We start from the raw sequence: 16,021 nt of genomic DNA, 5'->3' as shown, positions 1-16,021 counted from the left end.
TTTATTTTTACAGAGTTAAAAAAGAGCTCCCCATAAAACTCTCTTGACAAAAGAGGAAAAAAATTACTACATTTGAGGGAAATATATCAAGTTAAGTGTGAAGGCTTGCCTACTCTTTTAATGTATTCATACCTACAAATTAAATTACTAAGGTTTTTTGGTACAATAATGTCCTTTAGCACCTTCATTTTTTCTGGCATGAAAAAGAATTAATTGACCACCTGTCCACAGTAATGTATAAAGAGCGACATCTCCAATGTTTGAATGCTAATTATTTTATAGGATTTACATAGGGCAAAAAGACCCAACACTCCAAAGTATATACTACTATTTGCCGATAAGAAATAGACAAGACCTAATTCCAAAGCCAGCTCCTAGCCTCATTCATGCCAGGGCTGCATCAGTAGTGTGTCCATAAATTATTATTACTTTTGTTGTTATGATTTAGCCACATTCCCGTGTGTCTAATTTCAGTCTTATATTCAGTATTAAACACGATTGGTCAAGTGTCTGATCAGCATTTATAACCCACTGTTTGCTCTTGAAAATAGATTCTTCTGTGGTCTGTGACTACAATTTTTGAGACAGTCTTGCTCACTCCTTAGAGGGGTTTTGAGTCAGCAGTGGACTAGATTCTGTTTCCATTAATACTGAGTTTTATTAGTAGCATCAAGAGAAACTTTTCTCAATGTTACATAAAACAACAGCCTCCAGTGACCAAGTTTTTTCCATATGCCAGGCTCTGTGCTAGCTGTTTACATACATTAACCCATTTAACTCCATGACAAGCAGATGGAGGAGGCATCCACATGCCCGCTTTATAGATTAGCAAATGGAGGCTTGGAGAGTATGTGTTCTTTGCTCAAGGGTCTATAGCTGGAACTGGGAAAACTTGGAATTAAATCCTGGTTTCTCTGACCCCAACCAAAATCAGTGTTTTCAACCACTATACTAAAGAGCTCAGTTAAATGACTTTCTTTTTTTTTACGGCAATACTATTCCAAAGATTGGGCTTAACCATATTATGTACACCCATTTAGATAATAAATAGTACTTTTTTCATGCTATGTATTTGTGTCTCTCTCTCCCCCTTGCCTTTTTGAATGTAGTGTCATTACTCTATGAAGAAGGCGGCCTCCTTTCTTGGGATTGGTACTGAGAATGTTTGCTTTGTGGAAACAGATGGAAGGTAATGGGGACAGGATCCAGAAGCCTGGTGGGTGGAGGGGGAAACTGATACTATTTAAAAAGCAGTACCAAGGTCTGTTCACTGCTGAACATAACAATGTCTCAAACCTGTGTCTCTTAGAGGTAAGATGATGCCTGAGGAGCTGGAGAGGCAAGTGTGGCAAGTCAAGAAAGAGGTGAGAAGGGGAAGGAGAGGGAGGGAGAGAAAACGTGTGTGTCTCTGGCATTGGGGGAGCATGCAGGGCCAGCAGCCAGGCCCACGTCTGTATGTGTTGGAGAGAGAAGAGGGCCCCTTAGAATTAAAGGAGGAAGCTCATTTACAGATGTGCTATTTCCGGGTGCTCACTCTACACGTTCTGCGGAGTTTCTCAGATGTTCTCATTCCCAGGTGGCTGGAGCTTATTAAAGCACTGACATCACTGGATTCCGGATTCTTGCCTAGAATTAGCCTCAAAAGATGAGCCCAGCCTCTCTAGCAGGGTCCCAGCATCCACACTCCTACGTAGCTCTTGACTCTGAGGATGCTACAGGCTAAACCAGTTGTCTCTGGGCTGCATTCAGGATGATTTCTGATTTCTTGATCAAACTGTCCTCCTGGGTTGCTTCCACCCAAAGCCCATCCATAACCATCACCCCCTGTTGGGTGTGGGTCTAGTATTTCAGCTCTGGCAGGCTGTCCTCTCTTCCTTAGCTGCCAGGATGTATTAAAGCTGGCACATCCATTGCTGGGGAAGGCAAGGCATGGCCCTGGTCACCTGCTGTACTCCAGCTAAGCCTGGCATCTGCTTTTTGGGTGTGGCATTGTCTTGGTGCCAGCCATCTTGCTTCTTGGACCAAAAGCCTACTGGATTAGGTGCAGCCACTTCACTGCTTCCCTCCCATCTTCCCACAGCCCCCATGCCAGTGGAGCTTCAGACTGTTCTCCCACCACTTTCCAATAGACGGCAACAACGTGGGGTGTGACTGCTGAAAAATTAAAAGCCCAGCTTTTGAGCTGGGATATAAGTTTATCTCTCCTCAGAGGGCTTCACACTTTAGGAAAGATGGGTTCTTTAATTTTTATTTTTTAAGATTTAATATTATATTTCTTTTCTTTCACTCTTCATATATTTTTTTAATTTTTCATGAAATTCAACTTATCTGGAGCATGTTAGATCACTGTATTTGGTATGAAATTCTGTACTTAAAAGTTCTGCCTTTATTGCACCTGTATTGGCTTCTGATGTGTGTCCTTAGCACTATATTTTTTAAAACATTCCATTGACAAGTGGATTTGATAGTTGTCTGGTGGTACAGGTTATCAGATTTCTTTATCTCTTGGGTAAAATTCTATATTGCAACCTGTTTATTCTGCTGTGAACTACAGATATCACCTTCTAGTTTTATCTATTTTTTAAAATCTAGTTTTATCTTTTTCTACAGAAGTTCCTATCAAAAAGAACTTTATGTTATTAATGCTTGTTGGTGGGGAATACCCACCAACACCCCTTCCTCCTTCCTTCCTTCCCTTCCTCTTTCTCTTTCCTTCCTTCCTCCTTTCTTTCTTTCTTTCTTTCTTTCTTTCTTTCTTTCTTTCTTTCTTTCTTTCTTTCTTTCTTTCTGATTTTAAACTTTTCATTATGGAAAATTGTAAATATATGTAAAACTAATATAATGAGATTCCATATACCCGTCATGCAACTTTCACAATCATTAGCTTATGGTCGCATCACCTCCCAGTACCTCTAGATCAGTTTGAAGTGTATCCTACACATTATATCATTTGATCTATAAATAGTTCCGTATATCTGTAAAAGATATGTACTCTCTCTTTTAAAAAAGCCCATAATGCAATTATAAGAAAGAATAAGTTCTTAATATTATCCAGTATTCACTCTGATTAAATTTTCTCCCATTGCCTTTTAAAAAAAATAGCTGGTGGTCTGAATAAGGAGTCATACAAAGTCCATGTGTGGCATTTGGTTGATTTATCACATAAATCTTTTCTAACCTACAGTCTCCCCTCCTTTTTTCCCCTGCAACTGATCTGTTGGAGAAACCAAGTCCTTTGTCCTGTAGAGTTTTCACGTTATGCATTTTGTTGATTCCATCAAGAATTTGAGACTCTAAGTGCTCCCCTCCCCTGTACCTCCCCATCTATTTTCTATACTTCCTGTAATTTGGCTGTTAGATACTGAGACTTGGGGAGATTCAGGTTGGAATTTTTACCAGGAAGACTTCATGGGTGGCATTTTGCCTTTCAATCAGGAGACGTCTTGGGCCTCCTTTTGTTATCGGTCCATCTATCACAGAACTCTGCATCAGCCTCTCACCTCATGGATTTTGTTGCCATTTGTCATCATTGTCTAGACCCGTTATTTCATTACTGATGTTCTAATTCATTCTCTCATTCCTTCTTCATTTAGTGGCAGGCCTACTACCCTAAACATTTTTGTTTCTTCATCCATATTTGGTTTCCCTAGGGAAACAGTTTGGACAAGCAAGACAGCATCAATATGTTATTCTTTTCCTTTATTTACCAATTTTCAGAATAGTGAGTGAGTTGCCAGGCATCCTGAAAGATAGCCAAACCTTTTTTTCTTTTTAAAGTATCATGAAGAACTCATCTTCTAACATATTGGATGGATTTTATTCCACGGCAGTCATTATTATTTTCATTGTTCAAATTTCTGTTTGTTTTGACAATGAAAGTCCATGAAAGTAACATATCCTGAAGTTGAGAACTTGTAAGGGAAGTTTTTTAAAAGTAAAAATTGCTTTAGGCACATTTGAAAGTAGGGCAACAGGGTTAGAGTTGGCATACCTCCTCAGTTTTCTCTCAAGTCAGTTAAAACTTGAGCTTGGATTCACTAAGGACAAATCTTGCATCCATTCTGAGATTTTAATACCTGACGACTAGTTTCTTTTTCTCAGTAGCTTCAGACCTACTTTTTGTTGTTGTTTGTTTGTTTCAAGCTTTTAACTCATATTGTTACAGATGTAGGAAATAGTTATCAACTTTTTTTTTTTTTGCTGCTGGGATTCAATTCCCTGGGCAACCACGATCCATTAAAAATCTGTTGAGCAGTGACCTTTACCTTGATGCCATTACAAAGATGGTAGAAACCACAGAAAGCATCAGAAGTTCTAAAGTGCTTATAAAAAGATGAAACTAGTATAAACACTGAATAATTGGAAGTATTTTTGTGTCTGAGTATTTGAAATGACAAACTTTCTTAGATAATACAACTCATTGGCAACACACAATCAATACTGTTTCCACTGACTTTTCTCATTGATAGTGTGAGATATGAGAAAGGGAAAAAAAAAACCTGGAAGGTTAAATCCAGATTACAAAAGTTGAATTTCTGGGACTTATAGCTAGATTAAAAAGGTGAGGAAAACTCATTAATGGTCTGTAATAGCTAGCATAGATATTTTCTCACAATTGTCAGGATGTCATAGACTTTACGAGGAAAGCTCAACCATTGAAGACACCTTCAGTGGTTTTAGTAAATTCCTTTTTCGATTGCTTTTACTGATGGATGTAAATGTGGTCACATTTCATTTAGGTCATGGGCATGATAAAGACATAATCTGTTGGTAGTTGATTACAGGGAAAAAGTCCCAAAGCCTATGGTCCCAGGGGCTCTGTCACCTACTGGCCCTGCTCTAGGAGGCTTGGTGGACTGTATTACATGTGTCACAGCCATCTCCCCACATGGCAGATGGATCCACTGTGTACCATCACTTTGATTCCTGTGCATCTCAGCCTAGAGATGTGGACCAAGCGTCCTTGCTCTGCCCCGCTTTCCATCGAGAAATAACTTCTTTCTGTCAAAGGTCAGCTAAATTGGAATGAAACTGGTTCAAGCCGAACACCCCTGACATTAAATTATATTACAAGAACAAGTGTATTTCACGATAAAACTGAGGGAAAAATGACTCCATCCTAAAATGACTTTGACTCTTCCTCTGCAAGTAAGTATTCTTGTCACTGACTTCCTGTGCTCTAGAATCAGGATTCTACTTGCTCTCCTGATCCCCACCTTTGTCTGCAAATTTCCCCCTCATGGCACTTCCAAAGAGAGCAACACACCTCTGCCAACATGTTGGGATGGATCTATCTGGAAACAAGCTCGTGTACTGTCTTCTACATGGCTGCCATAAAATCCCTCATGGGACCAGGGTGCCTGGCTCACTCGGCTGGAATTACCATTCATCTCTGCACTTGTTCCCACATTCTCCCTTTCCTCCCATTTCTCACGGGTACCTGCTCTCTCCGAAAGATGCAGCCATGGACTGGATGAGGAGGGAAAATTATGGCAGAAAGACACAGGTTCTCTTTTCCAGCACATTCTAATGACTTTCTCTGTGGCAGCACCCGTTTGGGGGAGTGTATCCCAATGAGGTTACCGTATCCCCTCTGACGCCAGATTTGTACCTGATTACATCCCTTGCCTTGTAGCTGCACTTACTTTACCAGGTGACAAGCAGACAGGCCTGCATGGCCTGCCCCTGGAGCTGGCTGTTTGTCTTCCATTTTGGAGGTGTTAGGGAGGTCCCAATGAGTCTCCCTGGGAAGGAGTTAGGCGTCACACAGGATGCCAGTTTGCTGTGGAGGTTGAGTTTATTCACTTCTATCCAGAAAAGCTAGAGAACAGAAAAGACTAATAAAGAAAATGAGAGTAAAGAGAATAAGGATGCATGTGGAGTTGGGACAAAGGATACTATTGTCATGGCATTTTCTGTTTCTTTAACCTATTTATAGTGACTAGAGGCCATGTGAGGGAGAAATGTAAACAACACTCACTCAATGAATGTTTATCTCCAAAGAAACCAGATAAATGTCTGGGTGTATAACCCTTGTGTTTACCAACCTACTGCAGCACAGATTTAATGGTGACGATGATGATTCTTATAATTCTCACGTGTGGGTCCTTCTCACAGGGCGCAGCTCCATTCCTTGTCTGTGCCACATCTGGTACCACGGTATTGGGGGCCTTCGATCCTCTGGATGAGATAGCGGACATCTGCGAGAGGCATGGCCTCTGGCTCCATGTGGATGTAAGTTCATCTGGGTGTGCATATCTGTTAAACTTTCTAGCCTTTTTGCAGCTTTGGTGGGAAGTTTTTCGTATTCTCAGTAACTAAATGTGAGGTCCCCAGCTAGTTGTATTTAAATATGTATTTCTAATTAGGGTAAATAAATGTGTTGTTTCCTGTTAGGTAATAAAGAAAAAGATCCCTCATTGATGCACATTTTATCTTAGTTTTCCCAATTTCCTCTTCTGTCCTGAATCATTTCTTTGGTCCCTTGGATCTACTGTCACTGAGGCAACACGGTGTGGGGGACACATTTCCTACTGTGCAGTCGAGAGGCTGGTTTTGGATTCGAATCTGCCTCCTCTTCCTTGTGACCCCAGCTGTTTGGATTTTGGTTTCATCTGTAAAGAGGGAAATGACTGACGTGGTCAATAAAGGATCTTCTAGCTCTAACATTCTGTGCTTCCAATCAGCTGTAAAATGCAAAAGGCTGCATGACTTCATTGCATGCCATAATTAAAACAGGTTTTATCTGGATCTATCATAGATAACTATTGGAGAGGGATTGGGATAACTTATATTCTTCGTAATTTTCTAACTTAAAGGGTTGGCCTTTTATTTTTCTAATTAGTTTTGTAGGTCCTGGGGTTGTTCATAATAATTGTTGTCCTAAATTAAAAGTAACTCTTAAAATTCTACTTATTTAGGGTTAAAAAGTTGAACTCAGGGCTTCCCTGGTGGCGCAGTGGTTGAGAGTCTGCCTGCCGATGCAGGGGACGCGGGTTCGTGCCCCGGTCCGGGAAGATCCCACATGCCGCAGAGCGGCTGGGCCCGTGAGCCATGGCCGCTGAGCCTGCGCGTCCGGAGCCTGTGCTCCGCAACGGGAGAGGCCACAACAGTGAGAGGCCCGCATACCGCAAAATAAATAAATAAATAAAAAGTTGAATTCAGCCAGTTATGAATGCTTATTGAGCATTTTGGTTTTCTTTGTGTGTGTATGAAAACAGCAGTTAATTAGTTTGATTCAACCCAGTAGAAAGAACTGTTGAATCTGCAGTTGAGAGGAACTTTCCTCCAGTAAGTGAGTGGTTAGTGTCACTTACTGGAGGAAAGGACAATATTTTTGACTTACTGAACATTAGGTAACTGAGCATTTATTTGGGGGATATGCCTGCATATAATTTTATAGTTTGTATGATTTTATGCTTTCAAGGTAAAGTTTCTATGATATAATATCAAAAGAATTTTTCAGCAACTCAAAGCTTTCATTAAATGTATGCTAATATTTGGTAAAAGCAGAAGTAGTAATATAAAGCTCACTAGAGTTATAGGCTTGATTAGTAAGCCAATGGCAATACATCAGTTAGATTATTTGTGACTTCTTTAAATGGGATTATAGTATCTGTATCTGTTCACATGTCAACTTATATCATATTGATTTTTATAGACTTAGAAGCATAATAATACAGTATGTCCTGAAAGATAATATGAAGTGAATACTTTTGTGACCGTGGAAATAGGGGCAAAATCAAATATATGAGCAGTTATACTTAAAAATTCTACTCTCATAAAAGAAACATCAAATATAGATTATATGGTTTATGTAAAACAGAGTAACTACAGCAGTTTCCAAATTGGGAATGATATTAAGAGATTTATGGGGCTTAGAAAGAATTGTGATTTATAAGATGTGAATGAAAACCTCTCTAGATTTTCTAAAAATCAAAGGTTGAAGTTTTGAAGAAAACACTTTTATAAGGGAATATTTAAGCCACGCAAATTGTTCTATTTGCATATAATAAGCTTCAAGTTGAATGTCTGTAGTATTAGATTAAATTTGACAACTGTTTATATGACTTATTAAAGAAATTAGCTCTAACACTGAGACAGTACTCACTCATTCTCTAATATTGCAGACATCATTCTGTTGATAAAATTTTATGCAGGAGCATATAAATTCTCTTGAAGAAACTTCATATACCAAGGGTAGTTTATTAATTTTACAGATAAAAAATTAGTAAAATTACAGTGATTACTTTGGCCTGTTTGAATTTTTTTGGCTGCATTGGGTCTTCATTGCTGCACACCAGTTTTCTCTAGTTGCGGTGGGCGGGGGCTACTCTTCCTTGTGGTGCGCGGGCTTCTCATTGCGGTGGCTTCTCTTGTCACGGAGCACAGGCTCTAGGCGCATGGGCTTCAATAGTTGTGGCACGCAGGCTCAGTAGTTGTGGCTCACGGGCTCTAGAGTGCAGGCTCAGTAGTTGTGGCACACAGGCTTAGTTGCTCCGCGGCATGTGGGATCTTCCCGGACGAGGGTTCGAACCCGTCTCCCCTACATTGGCAGGTGGATTCTTAACCACTGCACCACCAGGGAAGTCCTGAAATTTTCTAAAGGGTATTTTAAAGATCCTTTAAAATATTAAAAACTGGCATTTAATGATTTCTTTTTTAAAATGTAATTAGAATTGCTTGGTCTTCTGAGTTTTCCATAAAACCAGGTTGCCCAGCATATATACCATATCTTATTATTTCTAAGATACACATATTTTGTTTACATTTTTAATATACCTAATTGGTATGTTGATGTCATTTTTTTTCTTTCTTAGCAATCCACAAAAAAATGGTACTCTTACCTCTGATAGTGTCTGAAATTTGGTTAATTACAATGTATTTCTAAACAACAGAATAAGAAAAACTTCAGTTGTGTTAGAATATTTTGCCTCCAGGATTATTCTGTATCTGCGAGAGTCAGTGTTATCCCAGCTTCTGCCTGAGACCAGGATTTCAGGGCTGGTCCAGCTCTTCTCTGAAGCAGAGGCTGCGGCCACTGCAAAACCTCACCCTCCCAGCAACACTTCCTATGGTGTCTCACCCACACTCCATCCCAAGTCCTGGGGGAGGTGACAAACACTGTATTTAAAATCATGGGCTTTAGGGGCTGCCATCTCTACATTCCACACTGCCTCCACTTCCCTTTCAAGATTGGCTCTACAATTAAATTATTAACTAATTACTTGAAGAGAAAAATGTAGTAAAATGGTACTCATGGTGTCTGGCTCATAGCTCAATAATGACATCCGTTGGTTCAATGTTGTTGCAAGCTCTGGAGTGAGGGGGTTATGGAGTGAAGCCAATACAAGTAGGGCACTGGCATCAGGCACGTCGTTTTTCCCCTTTCAGCTCTTTTGAGGAACACATTTGTGGATGAGCTGCTACTAACTCTGCCTACCACCCTGAAAACCAGTGAACTAATGCCTTGAAAGAGCTCATGTGATTTTAAAACTTCAATCCAGCTCACTAAGATTGGCAGAATATTGTCTACTTTCTGAGGAGGAAGAAGAGGCAGAGGCCGGTGCAGGAGGTGCCGGGGAGGGCAGGTGTGTGAGTGGGCAGGTGGAAAGGGTGAGAGTGAATGGGCGTGGCTGAGCTTTACTGATTAATCCTTCCCCTAGTTGCCACTGGTAGGTTCTCAATGCGGTTGGGGGTTAAAAAGATTGAGAAAAGCAGGCAACTTAGAGTTTAGGGATATAAGAGAAGTAAAAGAACCTAATATGTAAGTCATCTTCATGTTCCTGAGGGTCAAGTTCTCAAACCCCAGGTCTGGGGAGCCTCAGTTAGCAGGTTCAGATCACGTTTTCCCAGAGGCTGAGGGCAGCTGCCAACATAGCTCAGCTTTGGTCACACATGGTCCATCATGAACTCTGGTGGGACACAGAGGGCAGCAGCAAGGGGACTTGACTGACAATCCTGATCATCAGTCCTTTATCTGGGCATCTTTGGAACTTCCTGCATACCACCTTCGGCCCACAAACCTTTGGGAACCCTATGGGGTCACTGGAGAGTCTAGTCCCTGGAAACAGGGCTGGAACTAAGGTGAGGCAAGTGAGGTTCCTAGGGTTCATTGGGCAGGTAAGTATTATGAGCAAAGGAGAGGAGAGCTGAGAATAAGGAGAGGAAAGGAAATCCCATTGTCAGTAAGTCTGGAGGGGAGGGAGGAAGAATCAATGTGAAAAAGAAGAAAGTCAGTTTGGTATTTGAAAATTTAAGGAGGCATTCACTCCCAGGGCCATGCAAGAGTCCAACTCTGCGAGTGAGCTTAAGGGTGCACCCTGGGTGACTCGCTCGCTTGCCCCTGGGCCCAGCCCTGAATGAGAGAGCTGTTCTTAAGGCCACTCTTTATTTCCACCATTGGGCTCAGCTTTCTAATACTCTGAGGATCGTGGAGACCTCTCACTTACTTCCTCCTTCACATCCATGGTGCACACAATCTTGCCATTTCTTTCTGCATGATATTGGGCTCTTCCTTACCTTTTTTTTGGAGTTATTATTTCAGTGTTTTATTTACTGTTGTATTTCTAGCACTTATATCAGTGTCAGTCTATTTAGATATGTAATAAATATTTCTTGAATTAAATTATTATACTCACTATAGTCATGTTAGAATGCTCAAGGTCAAAGTTTGGGGCATAAAGTTTTTAGAAAGATCTTTTTTTTAAATTGCAATATAGTTGATTTATAATGTTGTGTTAGTTTCAGGTGTACAGCAAAGTGATTCAGTTATACATACATATTATATATATATATATATATATATATATATTCTTTTCAGATTCTTTTCCATTATAACTTATTACAAAATATTGAATATAGTTTCCTGTGCTATACAGTAGGTCCTTGTCGCTTACCTGTTTTATATATAGTAGTGTGTATCTGCTAATCTCAACATCCTAATTTATCCTTCCCCTCCTTTCCCCTTTGGTAACCATAAGTTTGTCTTCTATATCTGTGAGTCTACTTGTTTTGTTATGTAAGTTCATTTGTATCCTTTTTTTTTCCGATTCCACATATTAAGTGGTATCATATGATATTTGTCTTTCTCTGTCTGACTTACTTCACTTAGTATGACCATCTCTAGGTCCATCCATCTTGCTGCAAATGACATTATTTCATTCTTTTTTATGGCTGAGTAATATTCCATTGTATTGTGTTGGCCAAAAAGTTCGAACTTTTTGGCCAACCCAATATATATGAACCACATCTTCTTTATCCATTCATCTGTCGATGGATATTTAGGTTTCTTTCATGTCTTGGCTATTGTAAATAGCGCTGCAATGAACATTGGGGTACATGTTCATTGGGGTTGCCTTTTAAAATTCTGCTAGGCAACTCCCCTCCTACCTCAATTCTCCATGCTGAGTTCTACCATCGGTCCAATTGGTCACCTTTCCTAAGATATGATATTAGTGTAAAAAAAGAATGGGCTTTTGTCTCTCAGACCTGATTTTTATTACCTGTGAGACCTTGGAAAATTTATAACCTCCAAACCTTAGTTTTTCTCTTAAAAAATTGACATGATGATAATTCTGTTCTCAGTGCAACGTGCAGTTTAAATAACCATGGAGAGCTTGCAACATCTCCCATGCTGGTCCCCTCATATTCTCTCACAACAAGTCTGCTCGATTTCAGGTACCAAACTGACTTTCTTATTTCTCACATTGATTCTTCCTCCCCATCCTCCAGACTTATTGACTCTGGGATTTCCTTTCAGGAACCCATGTCTCATGTGTATGGTAGAATGTCAACACTGAAGGGCTATTGTCTATTTTAGATTCTAAGATTTGAGAGGATATGGACTGTGTCTTTTACACTTCTCTTTGTCCACAGGCAACTCAAGGAATACTATACCAATTTCCTTATAGTGTGGGAATTTAACTCCTAAGCGTCAGTGGGGGACCATCTATTGTGATGAGGTTCTGATCGCCTGAGTAGAGCCAGTGGTCAAAATTTCCTAGAGTCCACATTGGTTAACATCGACTTAAAGCATCCAATGACAACTGGCTGGTAAACAAGTACCATTGAAATAACATCATTTTGGTTATATAAATATCTCAACAGGCTTCCTGGGGTGGCTCAGCCTTGATGTCAAGGAAGCACCGCAAGCTTCTGCACGGCATCCACAGGTAAATGTAGTTTCCACAGTCACAGTGCCTTTTATTTAGGCAAGGGACTCTCTTTGGCCTTTGCCCAATTAAGTGACATTTTGAAAACAGGCAAAAAACTAAGGAATTGTTTTGGTTTAACAAAATCCCAAACTCGGGCTTCCCTGGTGGCGTAGTGGTTGAGAGTCCGCCTGCCGATGCAGGGGACACGGGTTCGTGCCCTGATCCGGGAAGATCCCACATGCCACGGAGCAGCTGGGCCCGTGAGCCATGGCCGCTGAGGCTGCATGTCCGGAGCCTGTGCTCCACAACGGGAGAGGCCACAACAGTGAGAGGCCCGCATACTGCAAAAAAAAAAAAAAAAAAAAAAAATCCCAAACTCCTTAAACTGCTCACACAAGGAATCCTTTGGAGCACTAACTTGGACGTGAATACTGAATGTACCAGCATTCTTCCTACCAGTAGAAACTAATTGAGTCTCCCCTCCCTACCCTGTTTTTTTCTTTGTTTAACATAACAGGGCTGATTCTGTGGCATGGAATCCACACAAGATGCTGATGGCTGGGATTCAGTGCTGTGCTTTCCTTGTAAAAGACAAATCTGTGAGTTTTCCTCTTATGGCCTTCATCAGGCATGGAGGGGGGTAGATTACCATATTTGCAGAGGACCCATTTTTGCTTGTATTTTATACCCTGGGCCAGAGGTAGATACGGTCTTTGGTAAATGTTGATGGAATCAAAAGGCAAGTTGAATAGACCCAGGTAAAAGAAACAAGTGCTTCTGCTCAGGTAATGTTGTGTATTTGATTTAGGTATTATATAATCTCATTACTTACAGCAAAATGGTCTCTCTCGCCCTCATTTGAATTATATTTTTAAACTCAGTTTTAAACATTGCCAGGATATTTTTTCCCCTTGATTAAGTCCGGGATTTAAGTTATCTTGAAACTTCTCCTCCCTGAGAAAGGAGAGCAGATGTTTGTCATACATTAAATTGAATTCTTAATATGCTTAGCTGGGACTTAACAGCCCCTTTATATGGGAAGATGTTGGTTCAGGGCTGATCATCAAACCCTGATTTATTAGGGGATTGCCTCTCTCAAGTGGTTGGTACTTAGCTTCTGTTGGAACACTGGGGAGAGCCGGAAACTAGTCTGGATTGCTGTGAGGCAAGCAGGCTGAAGTTCATCTTGGTTAGAGGTAGAAACTCTATGCTTTCTCTGGGTTAAATAAGGATCCTTGTGGGACATGGCCCAGGCTGGGAAGTGCCACTTCATTCTTAGAAATGCCTCCTCAAGATCTGTGTGCAGCATGTGGGTGATCTTTCTCAGCCATCTGTTTACATTTTTTTCTTAGGGGACTCCCTTTGCCAATGCTAAAGTCATTTTCTCTTTTTAAGGAATTTTATTTCAAATGACAACCATATTTAAAACCTGAAATCTAGTCTCGTATGTGTGGATGGTTACAACTTTCTTTTAAAAAATTTTGTGATATTTACATGTTGGTGCCCTTTGTGTTTTGAGATGACCAAACAGGATGTCCGTCAAAACTATGAACAGATTCTGCATCTGTAGATAGAGAGACTCTTGGGAATATGAATCTATTCCTTCATGTTTTATTAGGTTGGCTACTATGGACTGCATTCAATGCCATTTAACTTTTATTCATTTAAGTTTTTCAATAGTAGAGTGACTGCATGTTATAACTGAAAGGTGGTTAAAGATTGCTATATCATTTATGAACTAAAGAACATATTCAACTTGCCCACAGTTACATATATAGGACATGAAAGAGTTAGGAGTAAACCCAGGTTTTCCTGTGGTCTAGATATAAGAACAAAAACATGCCAAGCATCCTTTATGTGCCAGGCATTTTACATCTGCTTTCTCCCTAATCGGATAATCTGAATGACATCTTTATCTGTTAGTGTGATGCTCTCAGGAGTGGAAAATTTAGACCCCAAATTTTATGACTATTCTTTTAAATAACTTCGTAGCTTTTATAAGTTTTTCTCGTTGAATGATATTTGGAGTGATTTAGCTAAGAATTGATTTACATTCATGTCCTTGAGGCAATTTAAAATTTTCTGGATCATCTAACGCTATATAACGGTGGTTAAAATAATTTTTTTGAAGAATTCATTCCTGGATCTCAATGCAAACTATAGCACCCATGTCTACTCACATGGCAGGAGTTAACAGATTAGGAAAATTGCATTCATGGTGCAAAGAATGGAGCACTTTCAACAGTTGCCTTTTTTTGATGAAAGACTGTTTTCAAATTACCTGGAATGCAGAATTGAACCATGAGATATGAGATATGACCATCGGCTTAAGTTCTGTGTCGGCAGTTTTCTGTCCCTTTTGTACCTATTTTCTGCCTCTGTTGTTTTCTTTCATACTTTCACTCATTCTACCACTGCCAACTGACTCCTACATAGGCTGGGCGCAGTACTGATGCTGGGCTTAGAAACAGACACATTCCCCATAGTCAAAGAGCTTATAATCTCACAGAGGAGACAGTGAACAAAGTGTGCATATTGAATTGTTTGATTACTATTTTGGTAAGTGCTCTGAAGACCGTGTTGTACACTGTTGATTATATATTCACCAGGCGTCCTGACTTACTTCCTTCTCTCTCCTGATGCTCATCTAACGAGCCCCTACTTGCAGCTAAGAGTCACCATATGACACAGATATGGCCACTATGATGAGGGAAAATTTGAAACAAAGGTTTTAGTTTCTGGTAGAGGTGCTATACCCAAGAGGAGAGCTTTCTGCTCCCTTTTCTACCATGAATGCAGAAACATTGTTGTGTCAGACCATGATATAGGGAGCTCTGACAGCCACTTTGTAGCCATAAGGCAATGACCCTAAATTAAAAAGTGAATATGCACAGAATGACAGTTTTGAAATATTGCATTTAGTTTGGAATTGCCCACTTCCAGACTTTTTGTGATATGTATGGTAAGTGTCTTTATTGCTAAAACTACTTCTACTGGGTAATCTGTTACTTGAAGCCAAATGCCCTCTTATCTGAGACAGAGAACAGTGTGTTACTCAGACTACAAAGCAGGGACACCTGAGAAGTTCCAGGTGGAAGGAGCAGCATGTGCAAAGTCTTTAAGAAAGGAAGGTCCTTTTTTAAATTTTAGGAACTGAAAGAGGTTCATTGTTGCTGAAGTACAGAGAGTAATGCTAAGACCAGCATGAGATGAGACTAAAAGATTAGGCAGTGGATGGATCATGCAGGGTCTTAGAAACCATTTTAATGATTCGATGTTCAGAACAATGGAAGAATTTTAAAAGCAAGGAATAATCAGAAAAGATTTTCATTTAAGACAATGAATTGAAAGGGGGCAAAAATGGGTACAAGGTGAGAAAAGACTTGCAGTATCCAAACAAGATAATGGTAGGGTATGGAAAAAGTGTGATAAAATTCAAGATATATTTTAGCTATCAACTAGACCAGGCTGAATTCCCAGTTATATATGGAACATGAGGAGGAAGCAGGCATCATGATTGACTCCCTGAGTAGTGATACAGCAACTGAGTGAATGGTCCTGTGTAGGGAGATGGAGATTGCTGAAGGAAGAGAAGATTCCACAGGGAAATATCTTGATTTAGCATGGGCTATGTTACATTTGAGACTCCTGTGTGGTATGCAAGTGAAGGTGTTATGTAGGCACTTGACATATGGATCCAAAGCTAGGAAAAGGGTTCTGGGCTGGAAAAATATATTAGGGGATTGTTGAATGCAGATGATGCTTGAGGTCATGAAGTGGAATGGCTTGCCTTGGGAGGAACTTTGTAGTGAGAAGGGGATGGAGATCTTAGGCCTGAAAAACTCAGAGTCTGAGTTTAGAAGAGG

At 40.2% G+C, this 16,021-nt stretch overlaps 1 protein-coding gene across 1 annotated transcript in view; it reads left to right on the top strand.

The window, feature by feature from the left end:
• Window positions 1-16,021, top strand: part of GADL1 (glutamate decarboxylase like 1) — a 172,227-nt gene that overhangs the window by 26,131 nt on the left and 130,075 nt on the right. The window contains exons 7-11 of the mRNA XM_060109971.1: window positions 1,110-1,189; window positions 1,310-1,364; window positions 6,118-6,234; window positions 12,109-12,173; window positions 12,673-12,754. Coding sequence (XP_059965954.1) covers window positions 1,110-1,189; window positions 1,310-1,364; window positions 6,118-6,234; window positions 12,109-12,173; window positions 12,673-12,754 — 399 coding nt within the window. The remainder of the gene's footprint in view (window positions 1-1,109; window positions 1,190-1,309; window positions 1,365-6,117; window positions 6,235-12,108; window positions 12,174-12,672; window positions 12,755-16,021) is intronic.

The sequence above is a fragment of the Mesoplodon densirostris genome, chromosome 10 (genome assembly GCF_025265405.1).
Source record: "Mesoplodon densirostris isolate mMesDen1 chromosome 10, mMesDen1 primary haplotype, whole genome shotgun sequence".
Classification (NCBI taxonomy): domain Eukaryota; kingdom Metazoa; phylum Chordata; class Mammalia; order Artiodactyla; family Ziphiidae; genus Mesoplodon; species Mesoplodon densirostris.
Note: the sequence above shows the minus strand (reverse complement) of the source record. Positions and strands in the feature narration are given on the sequence as shown.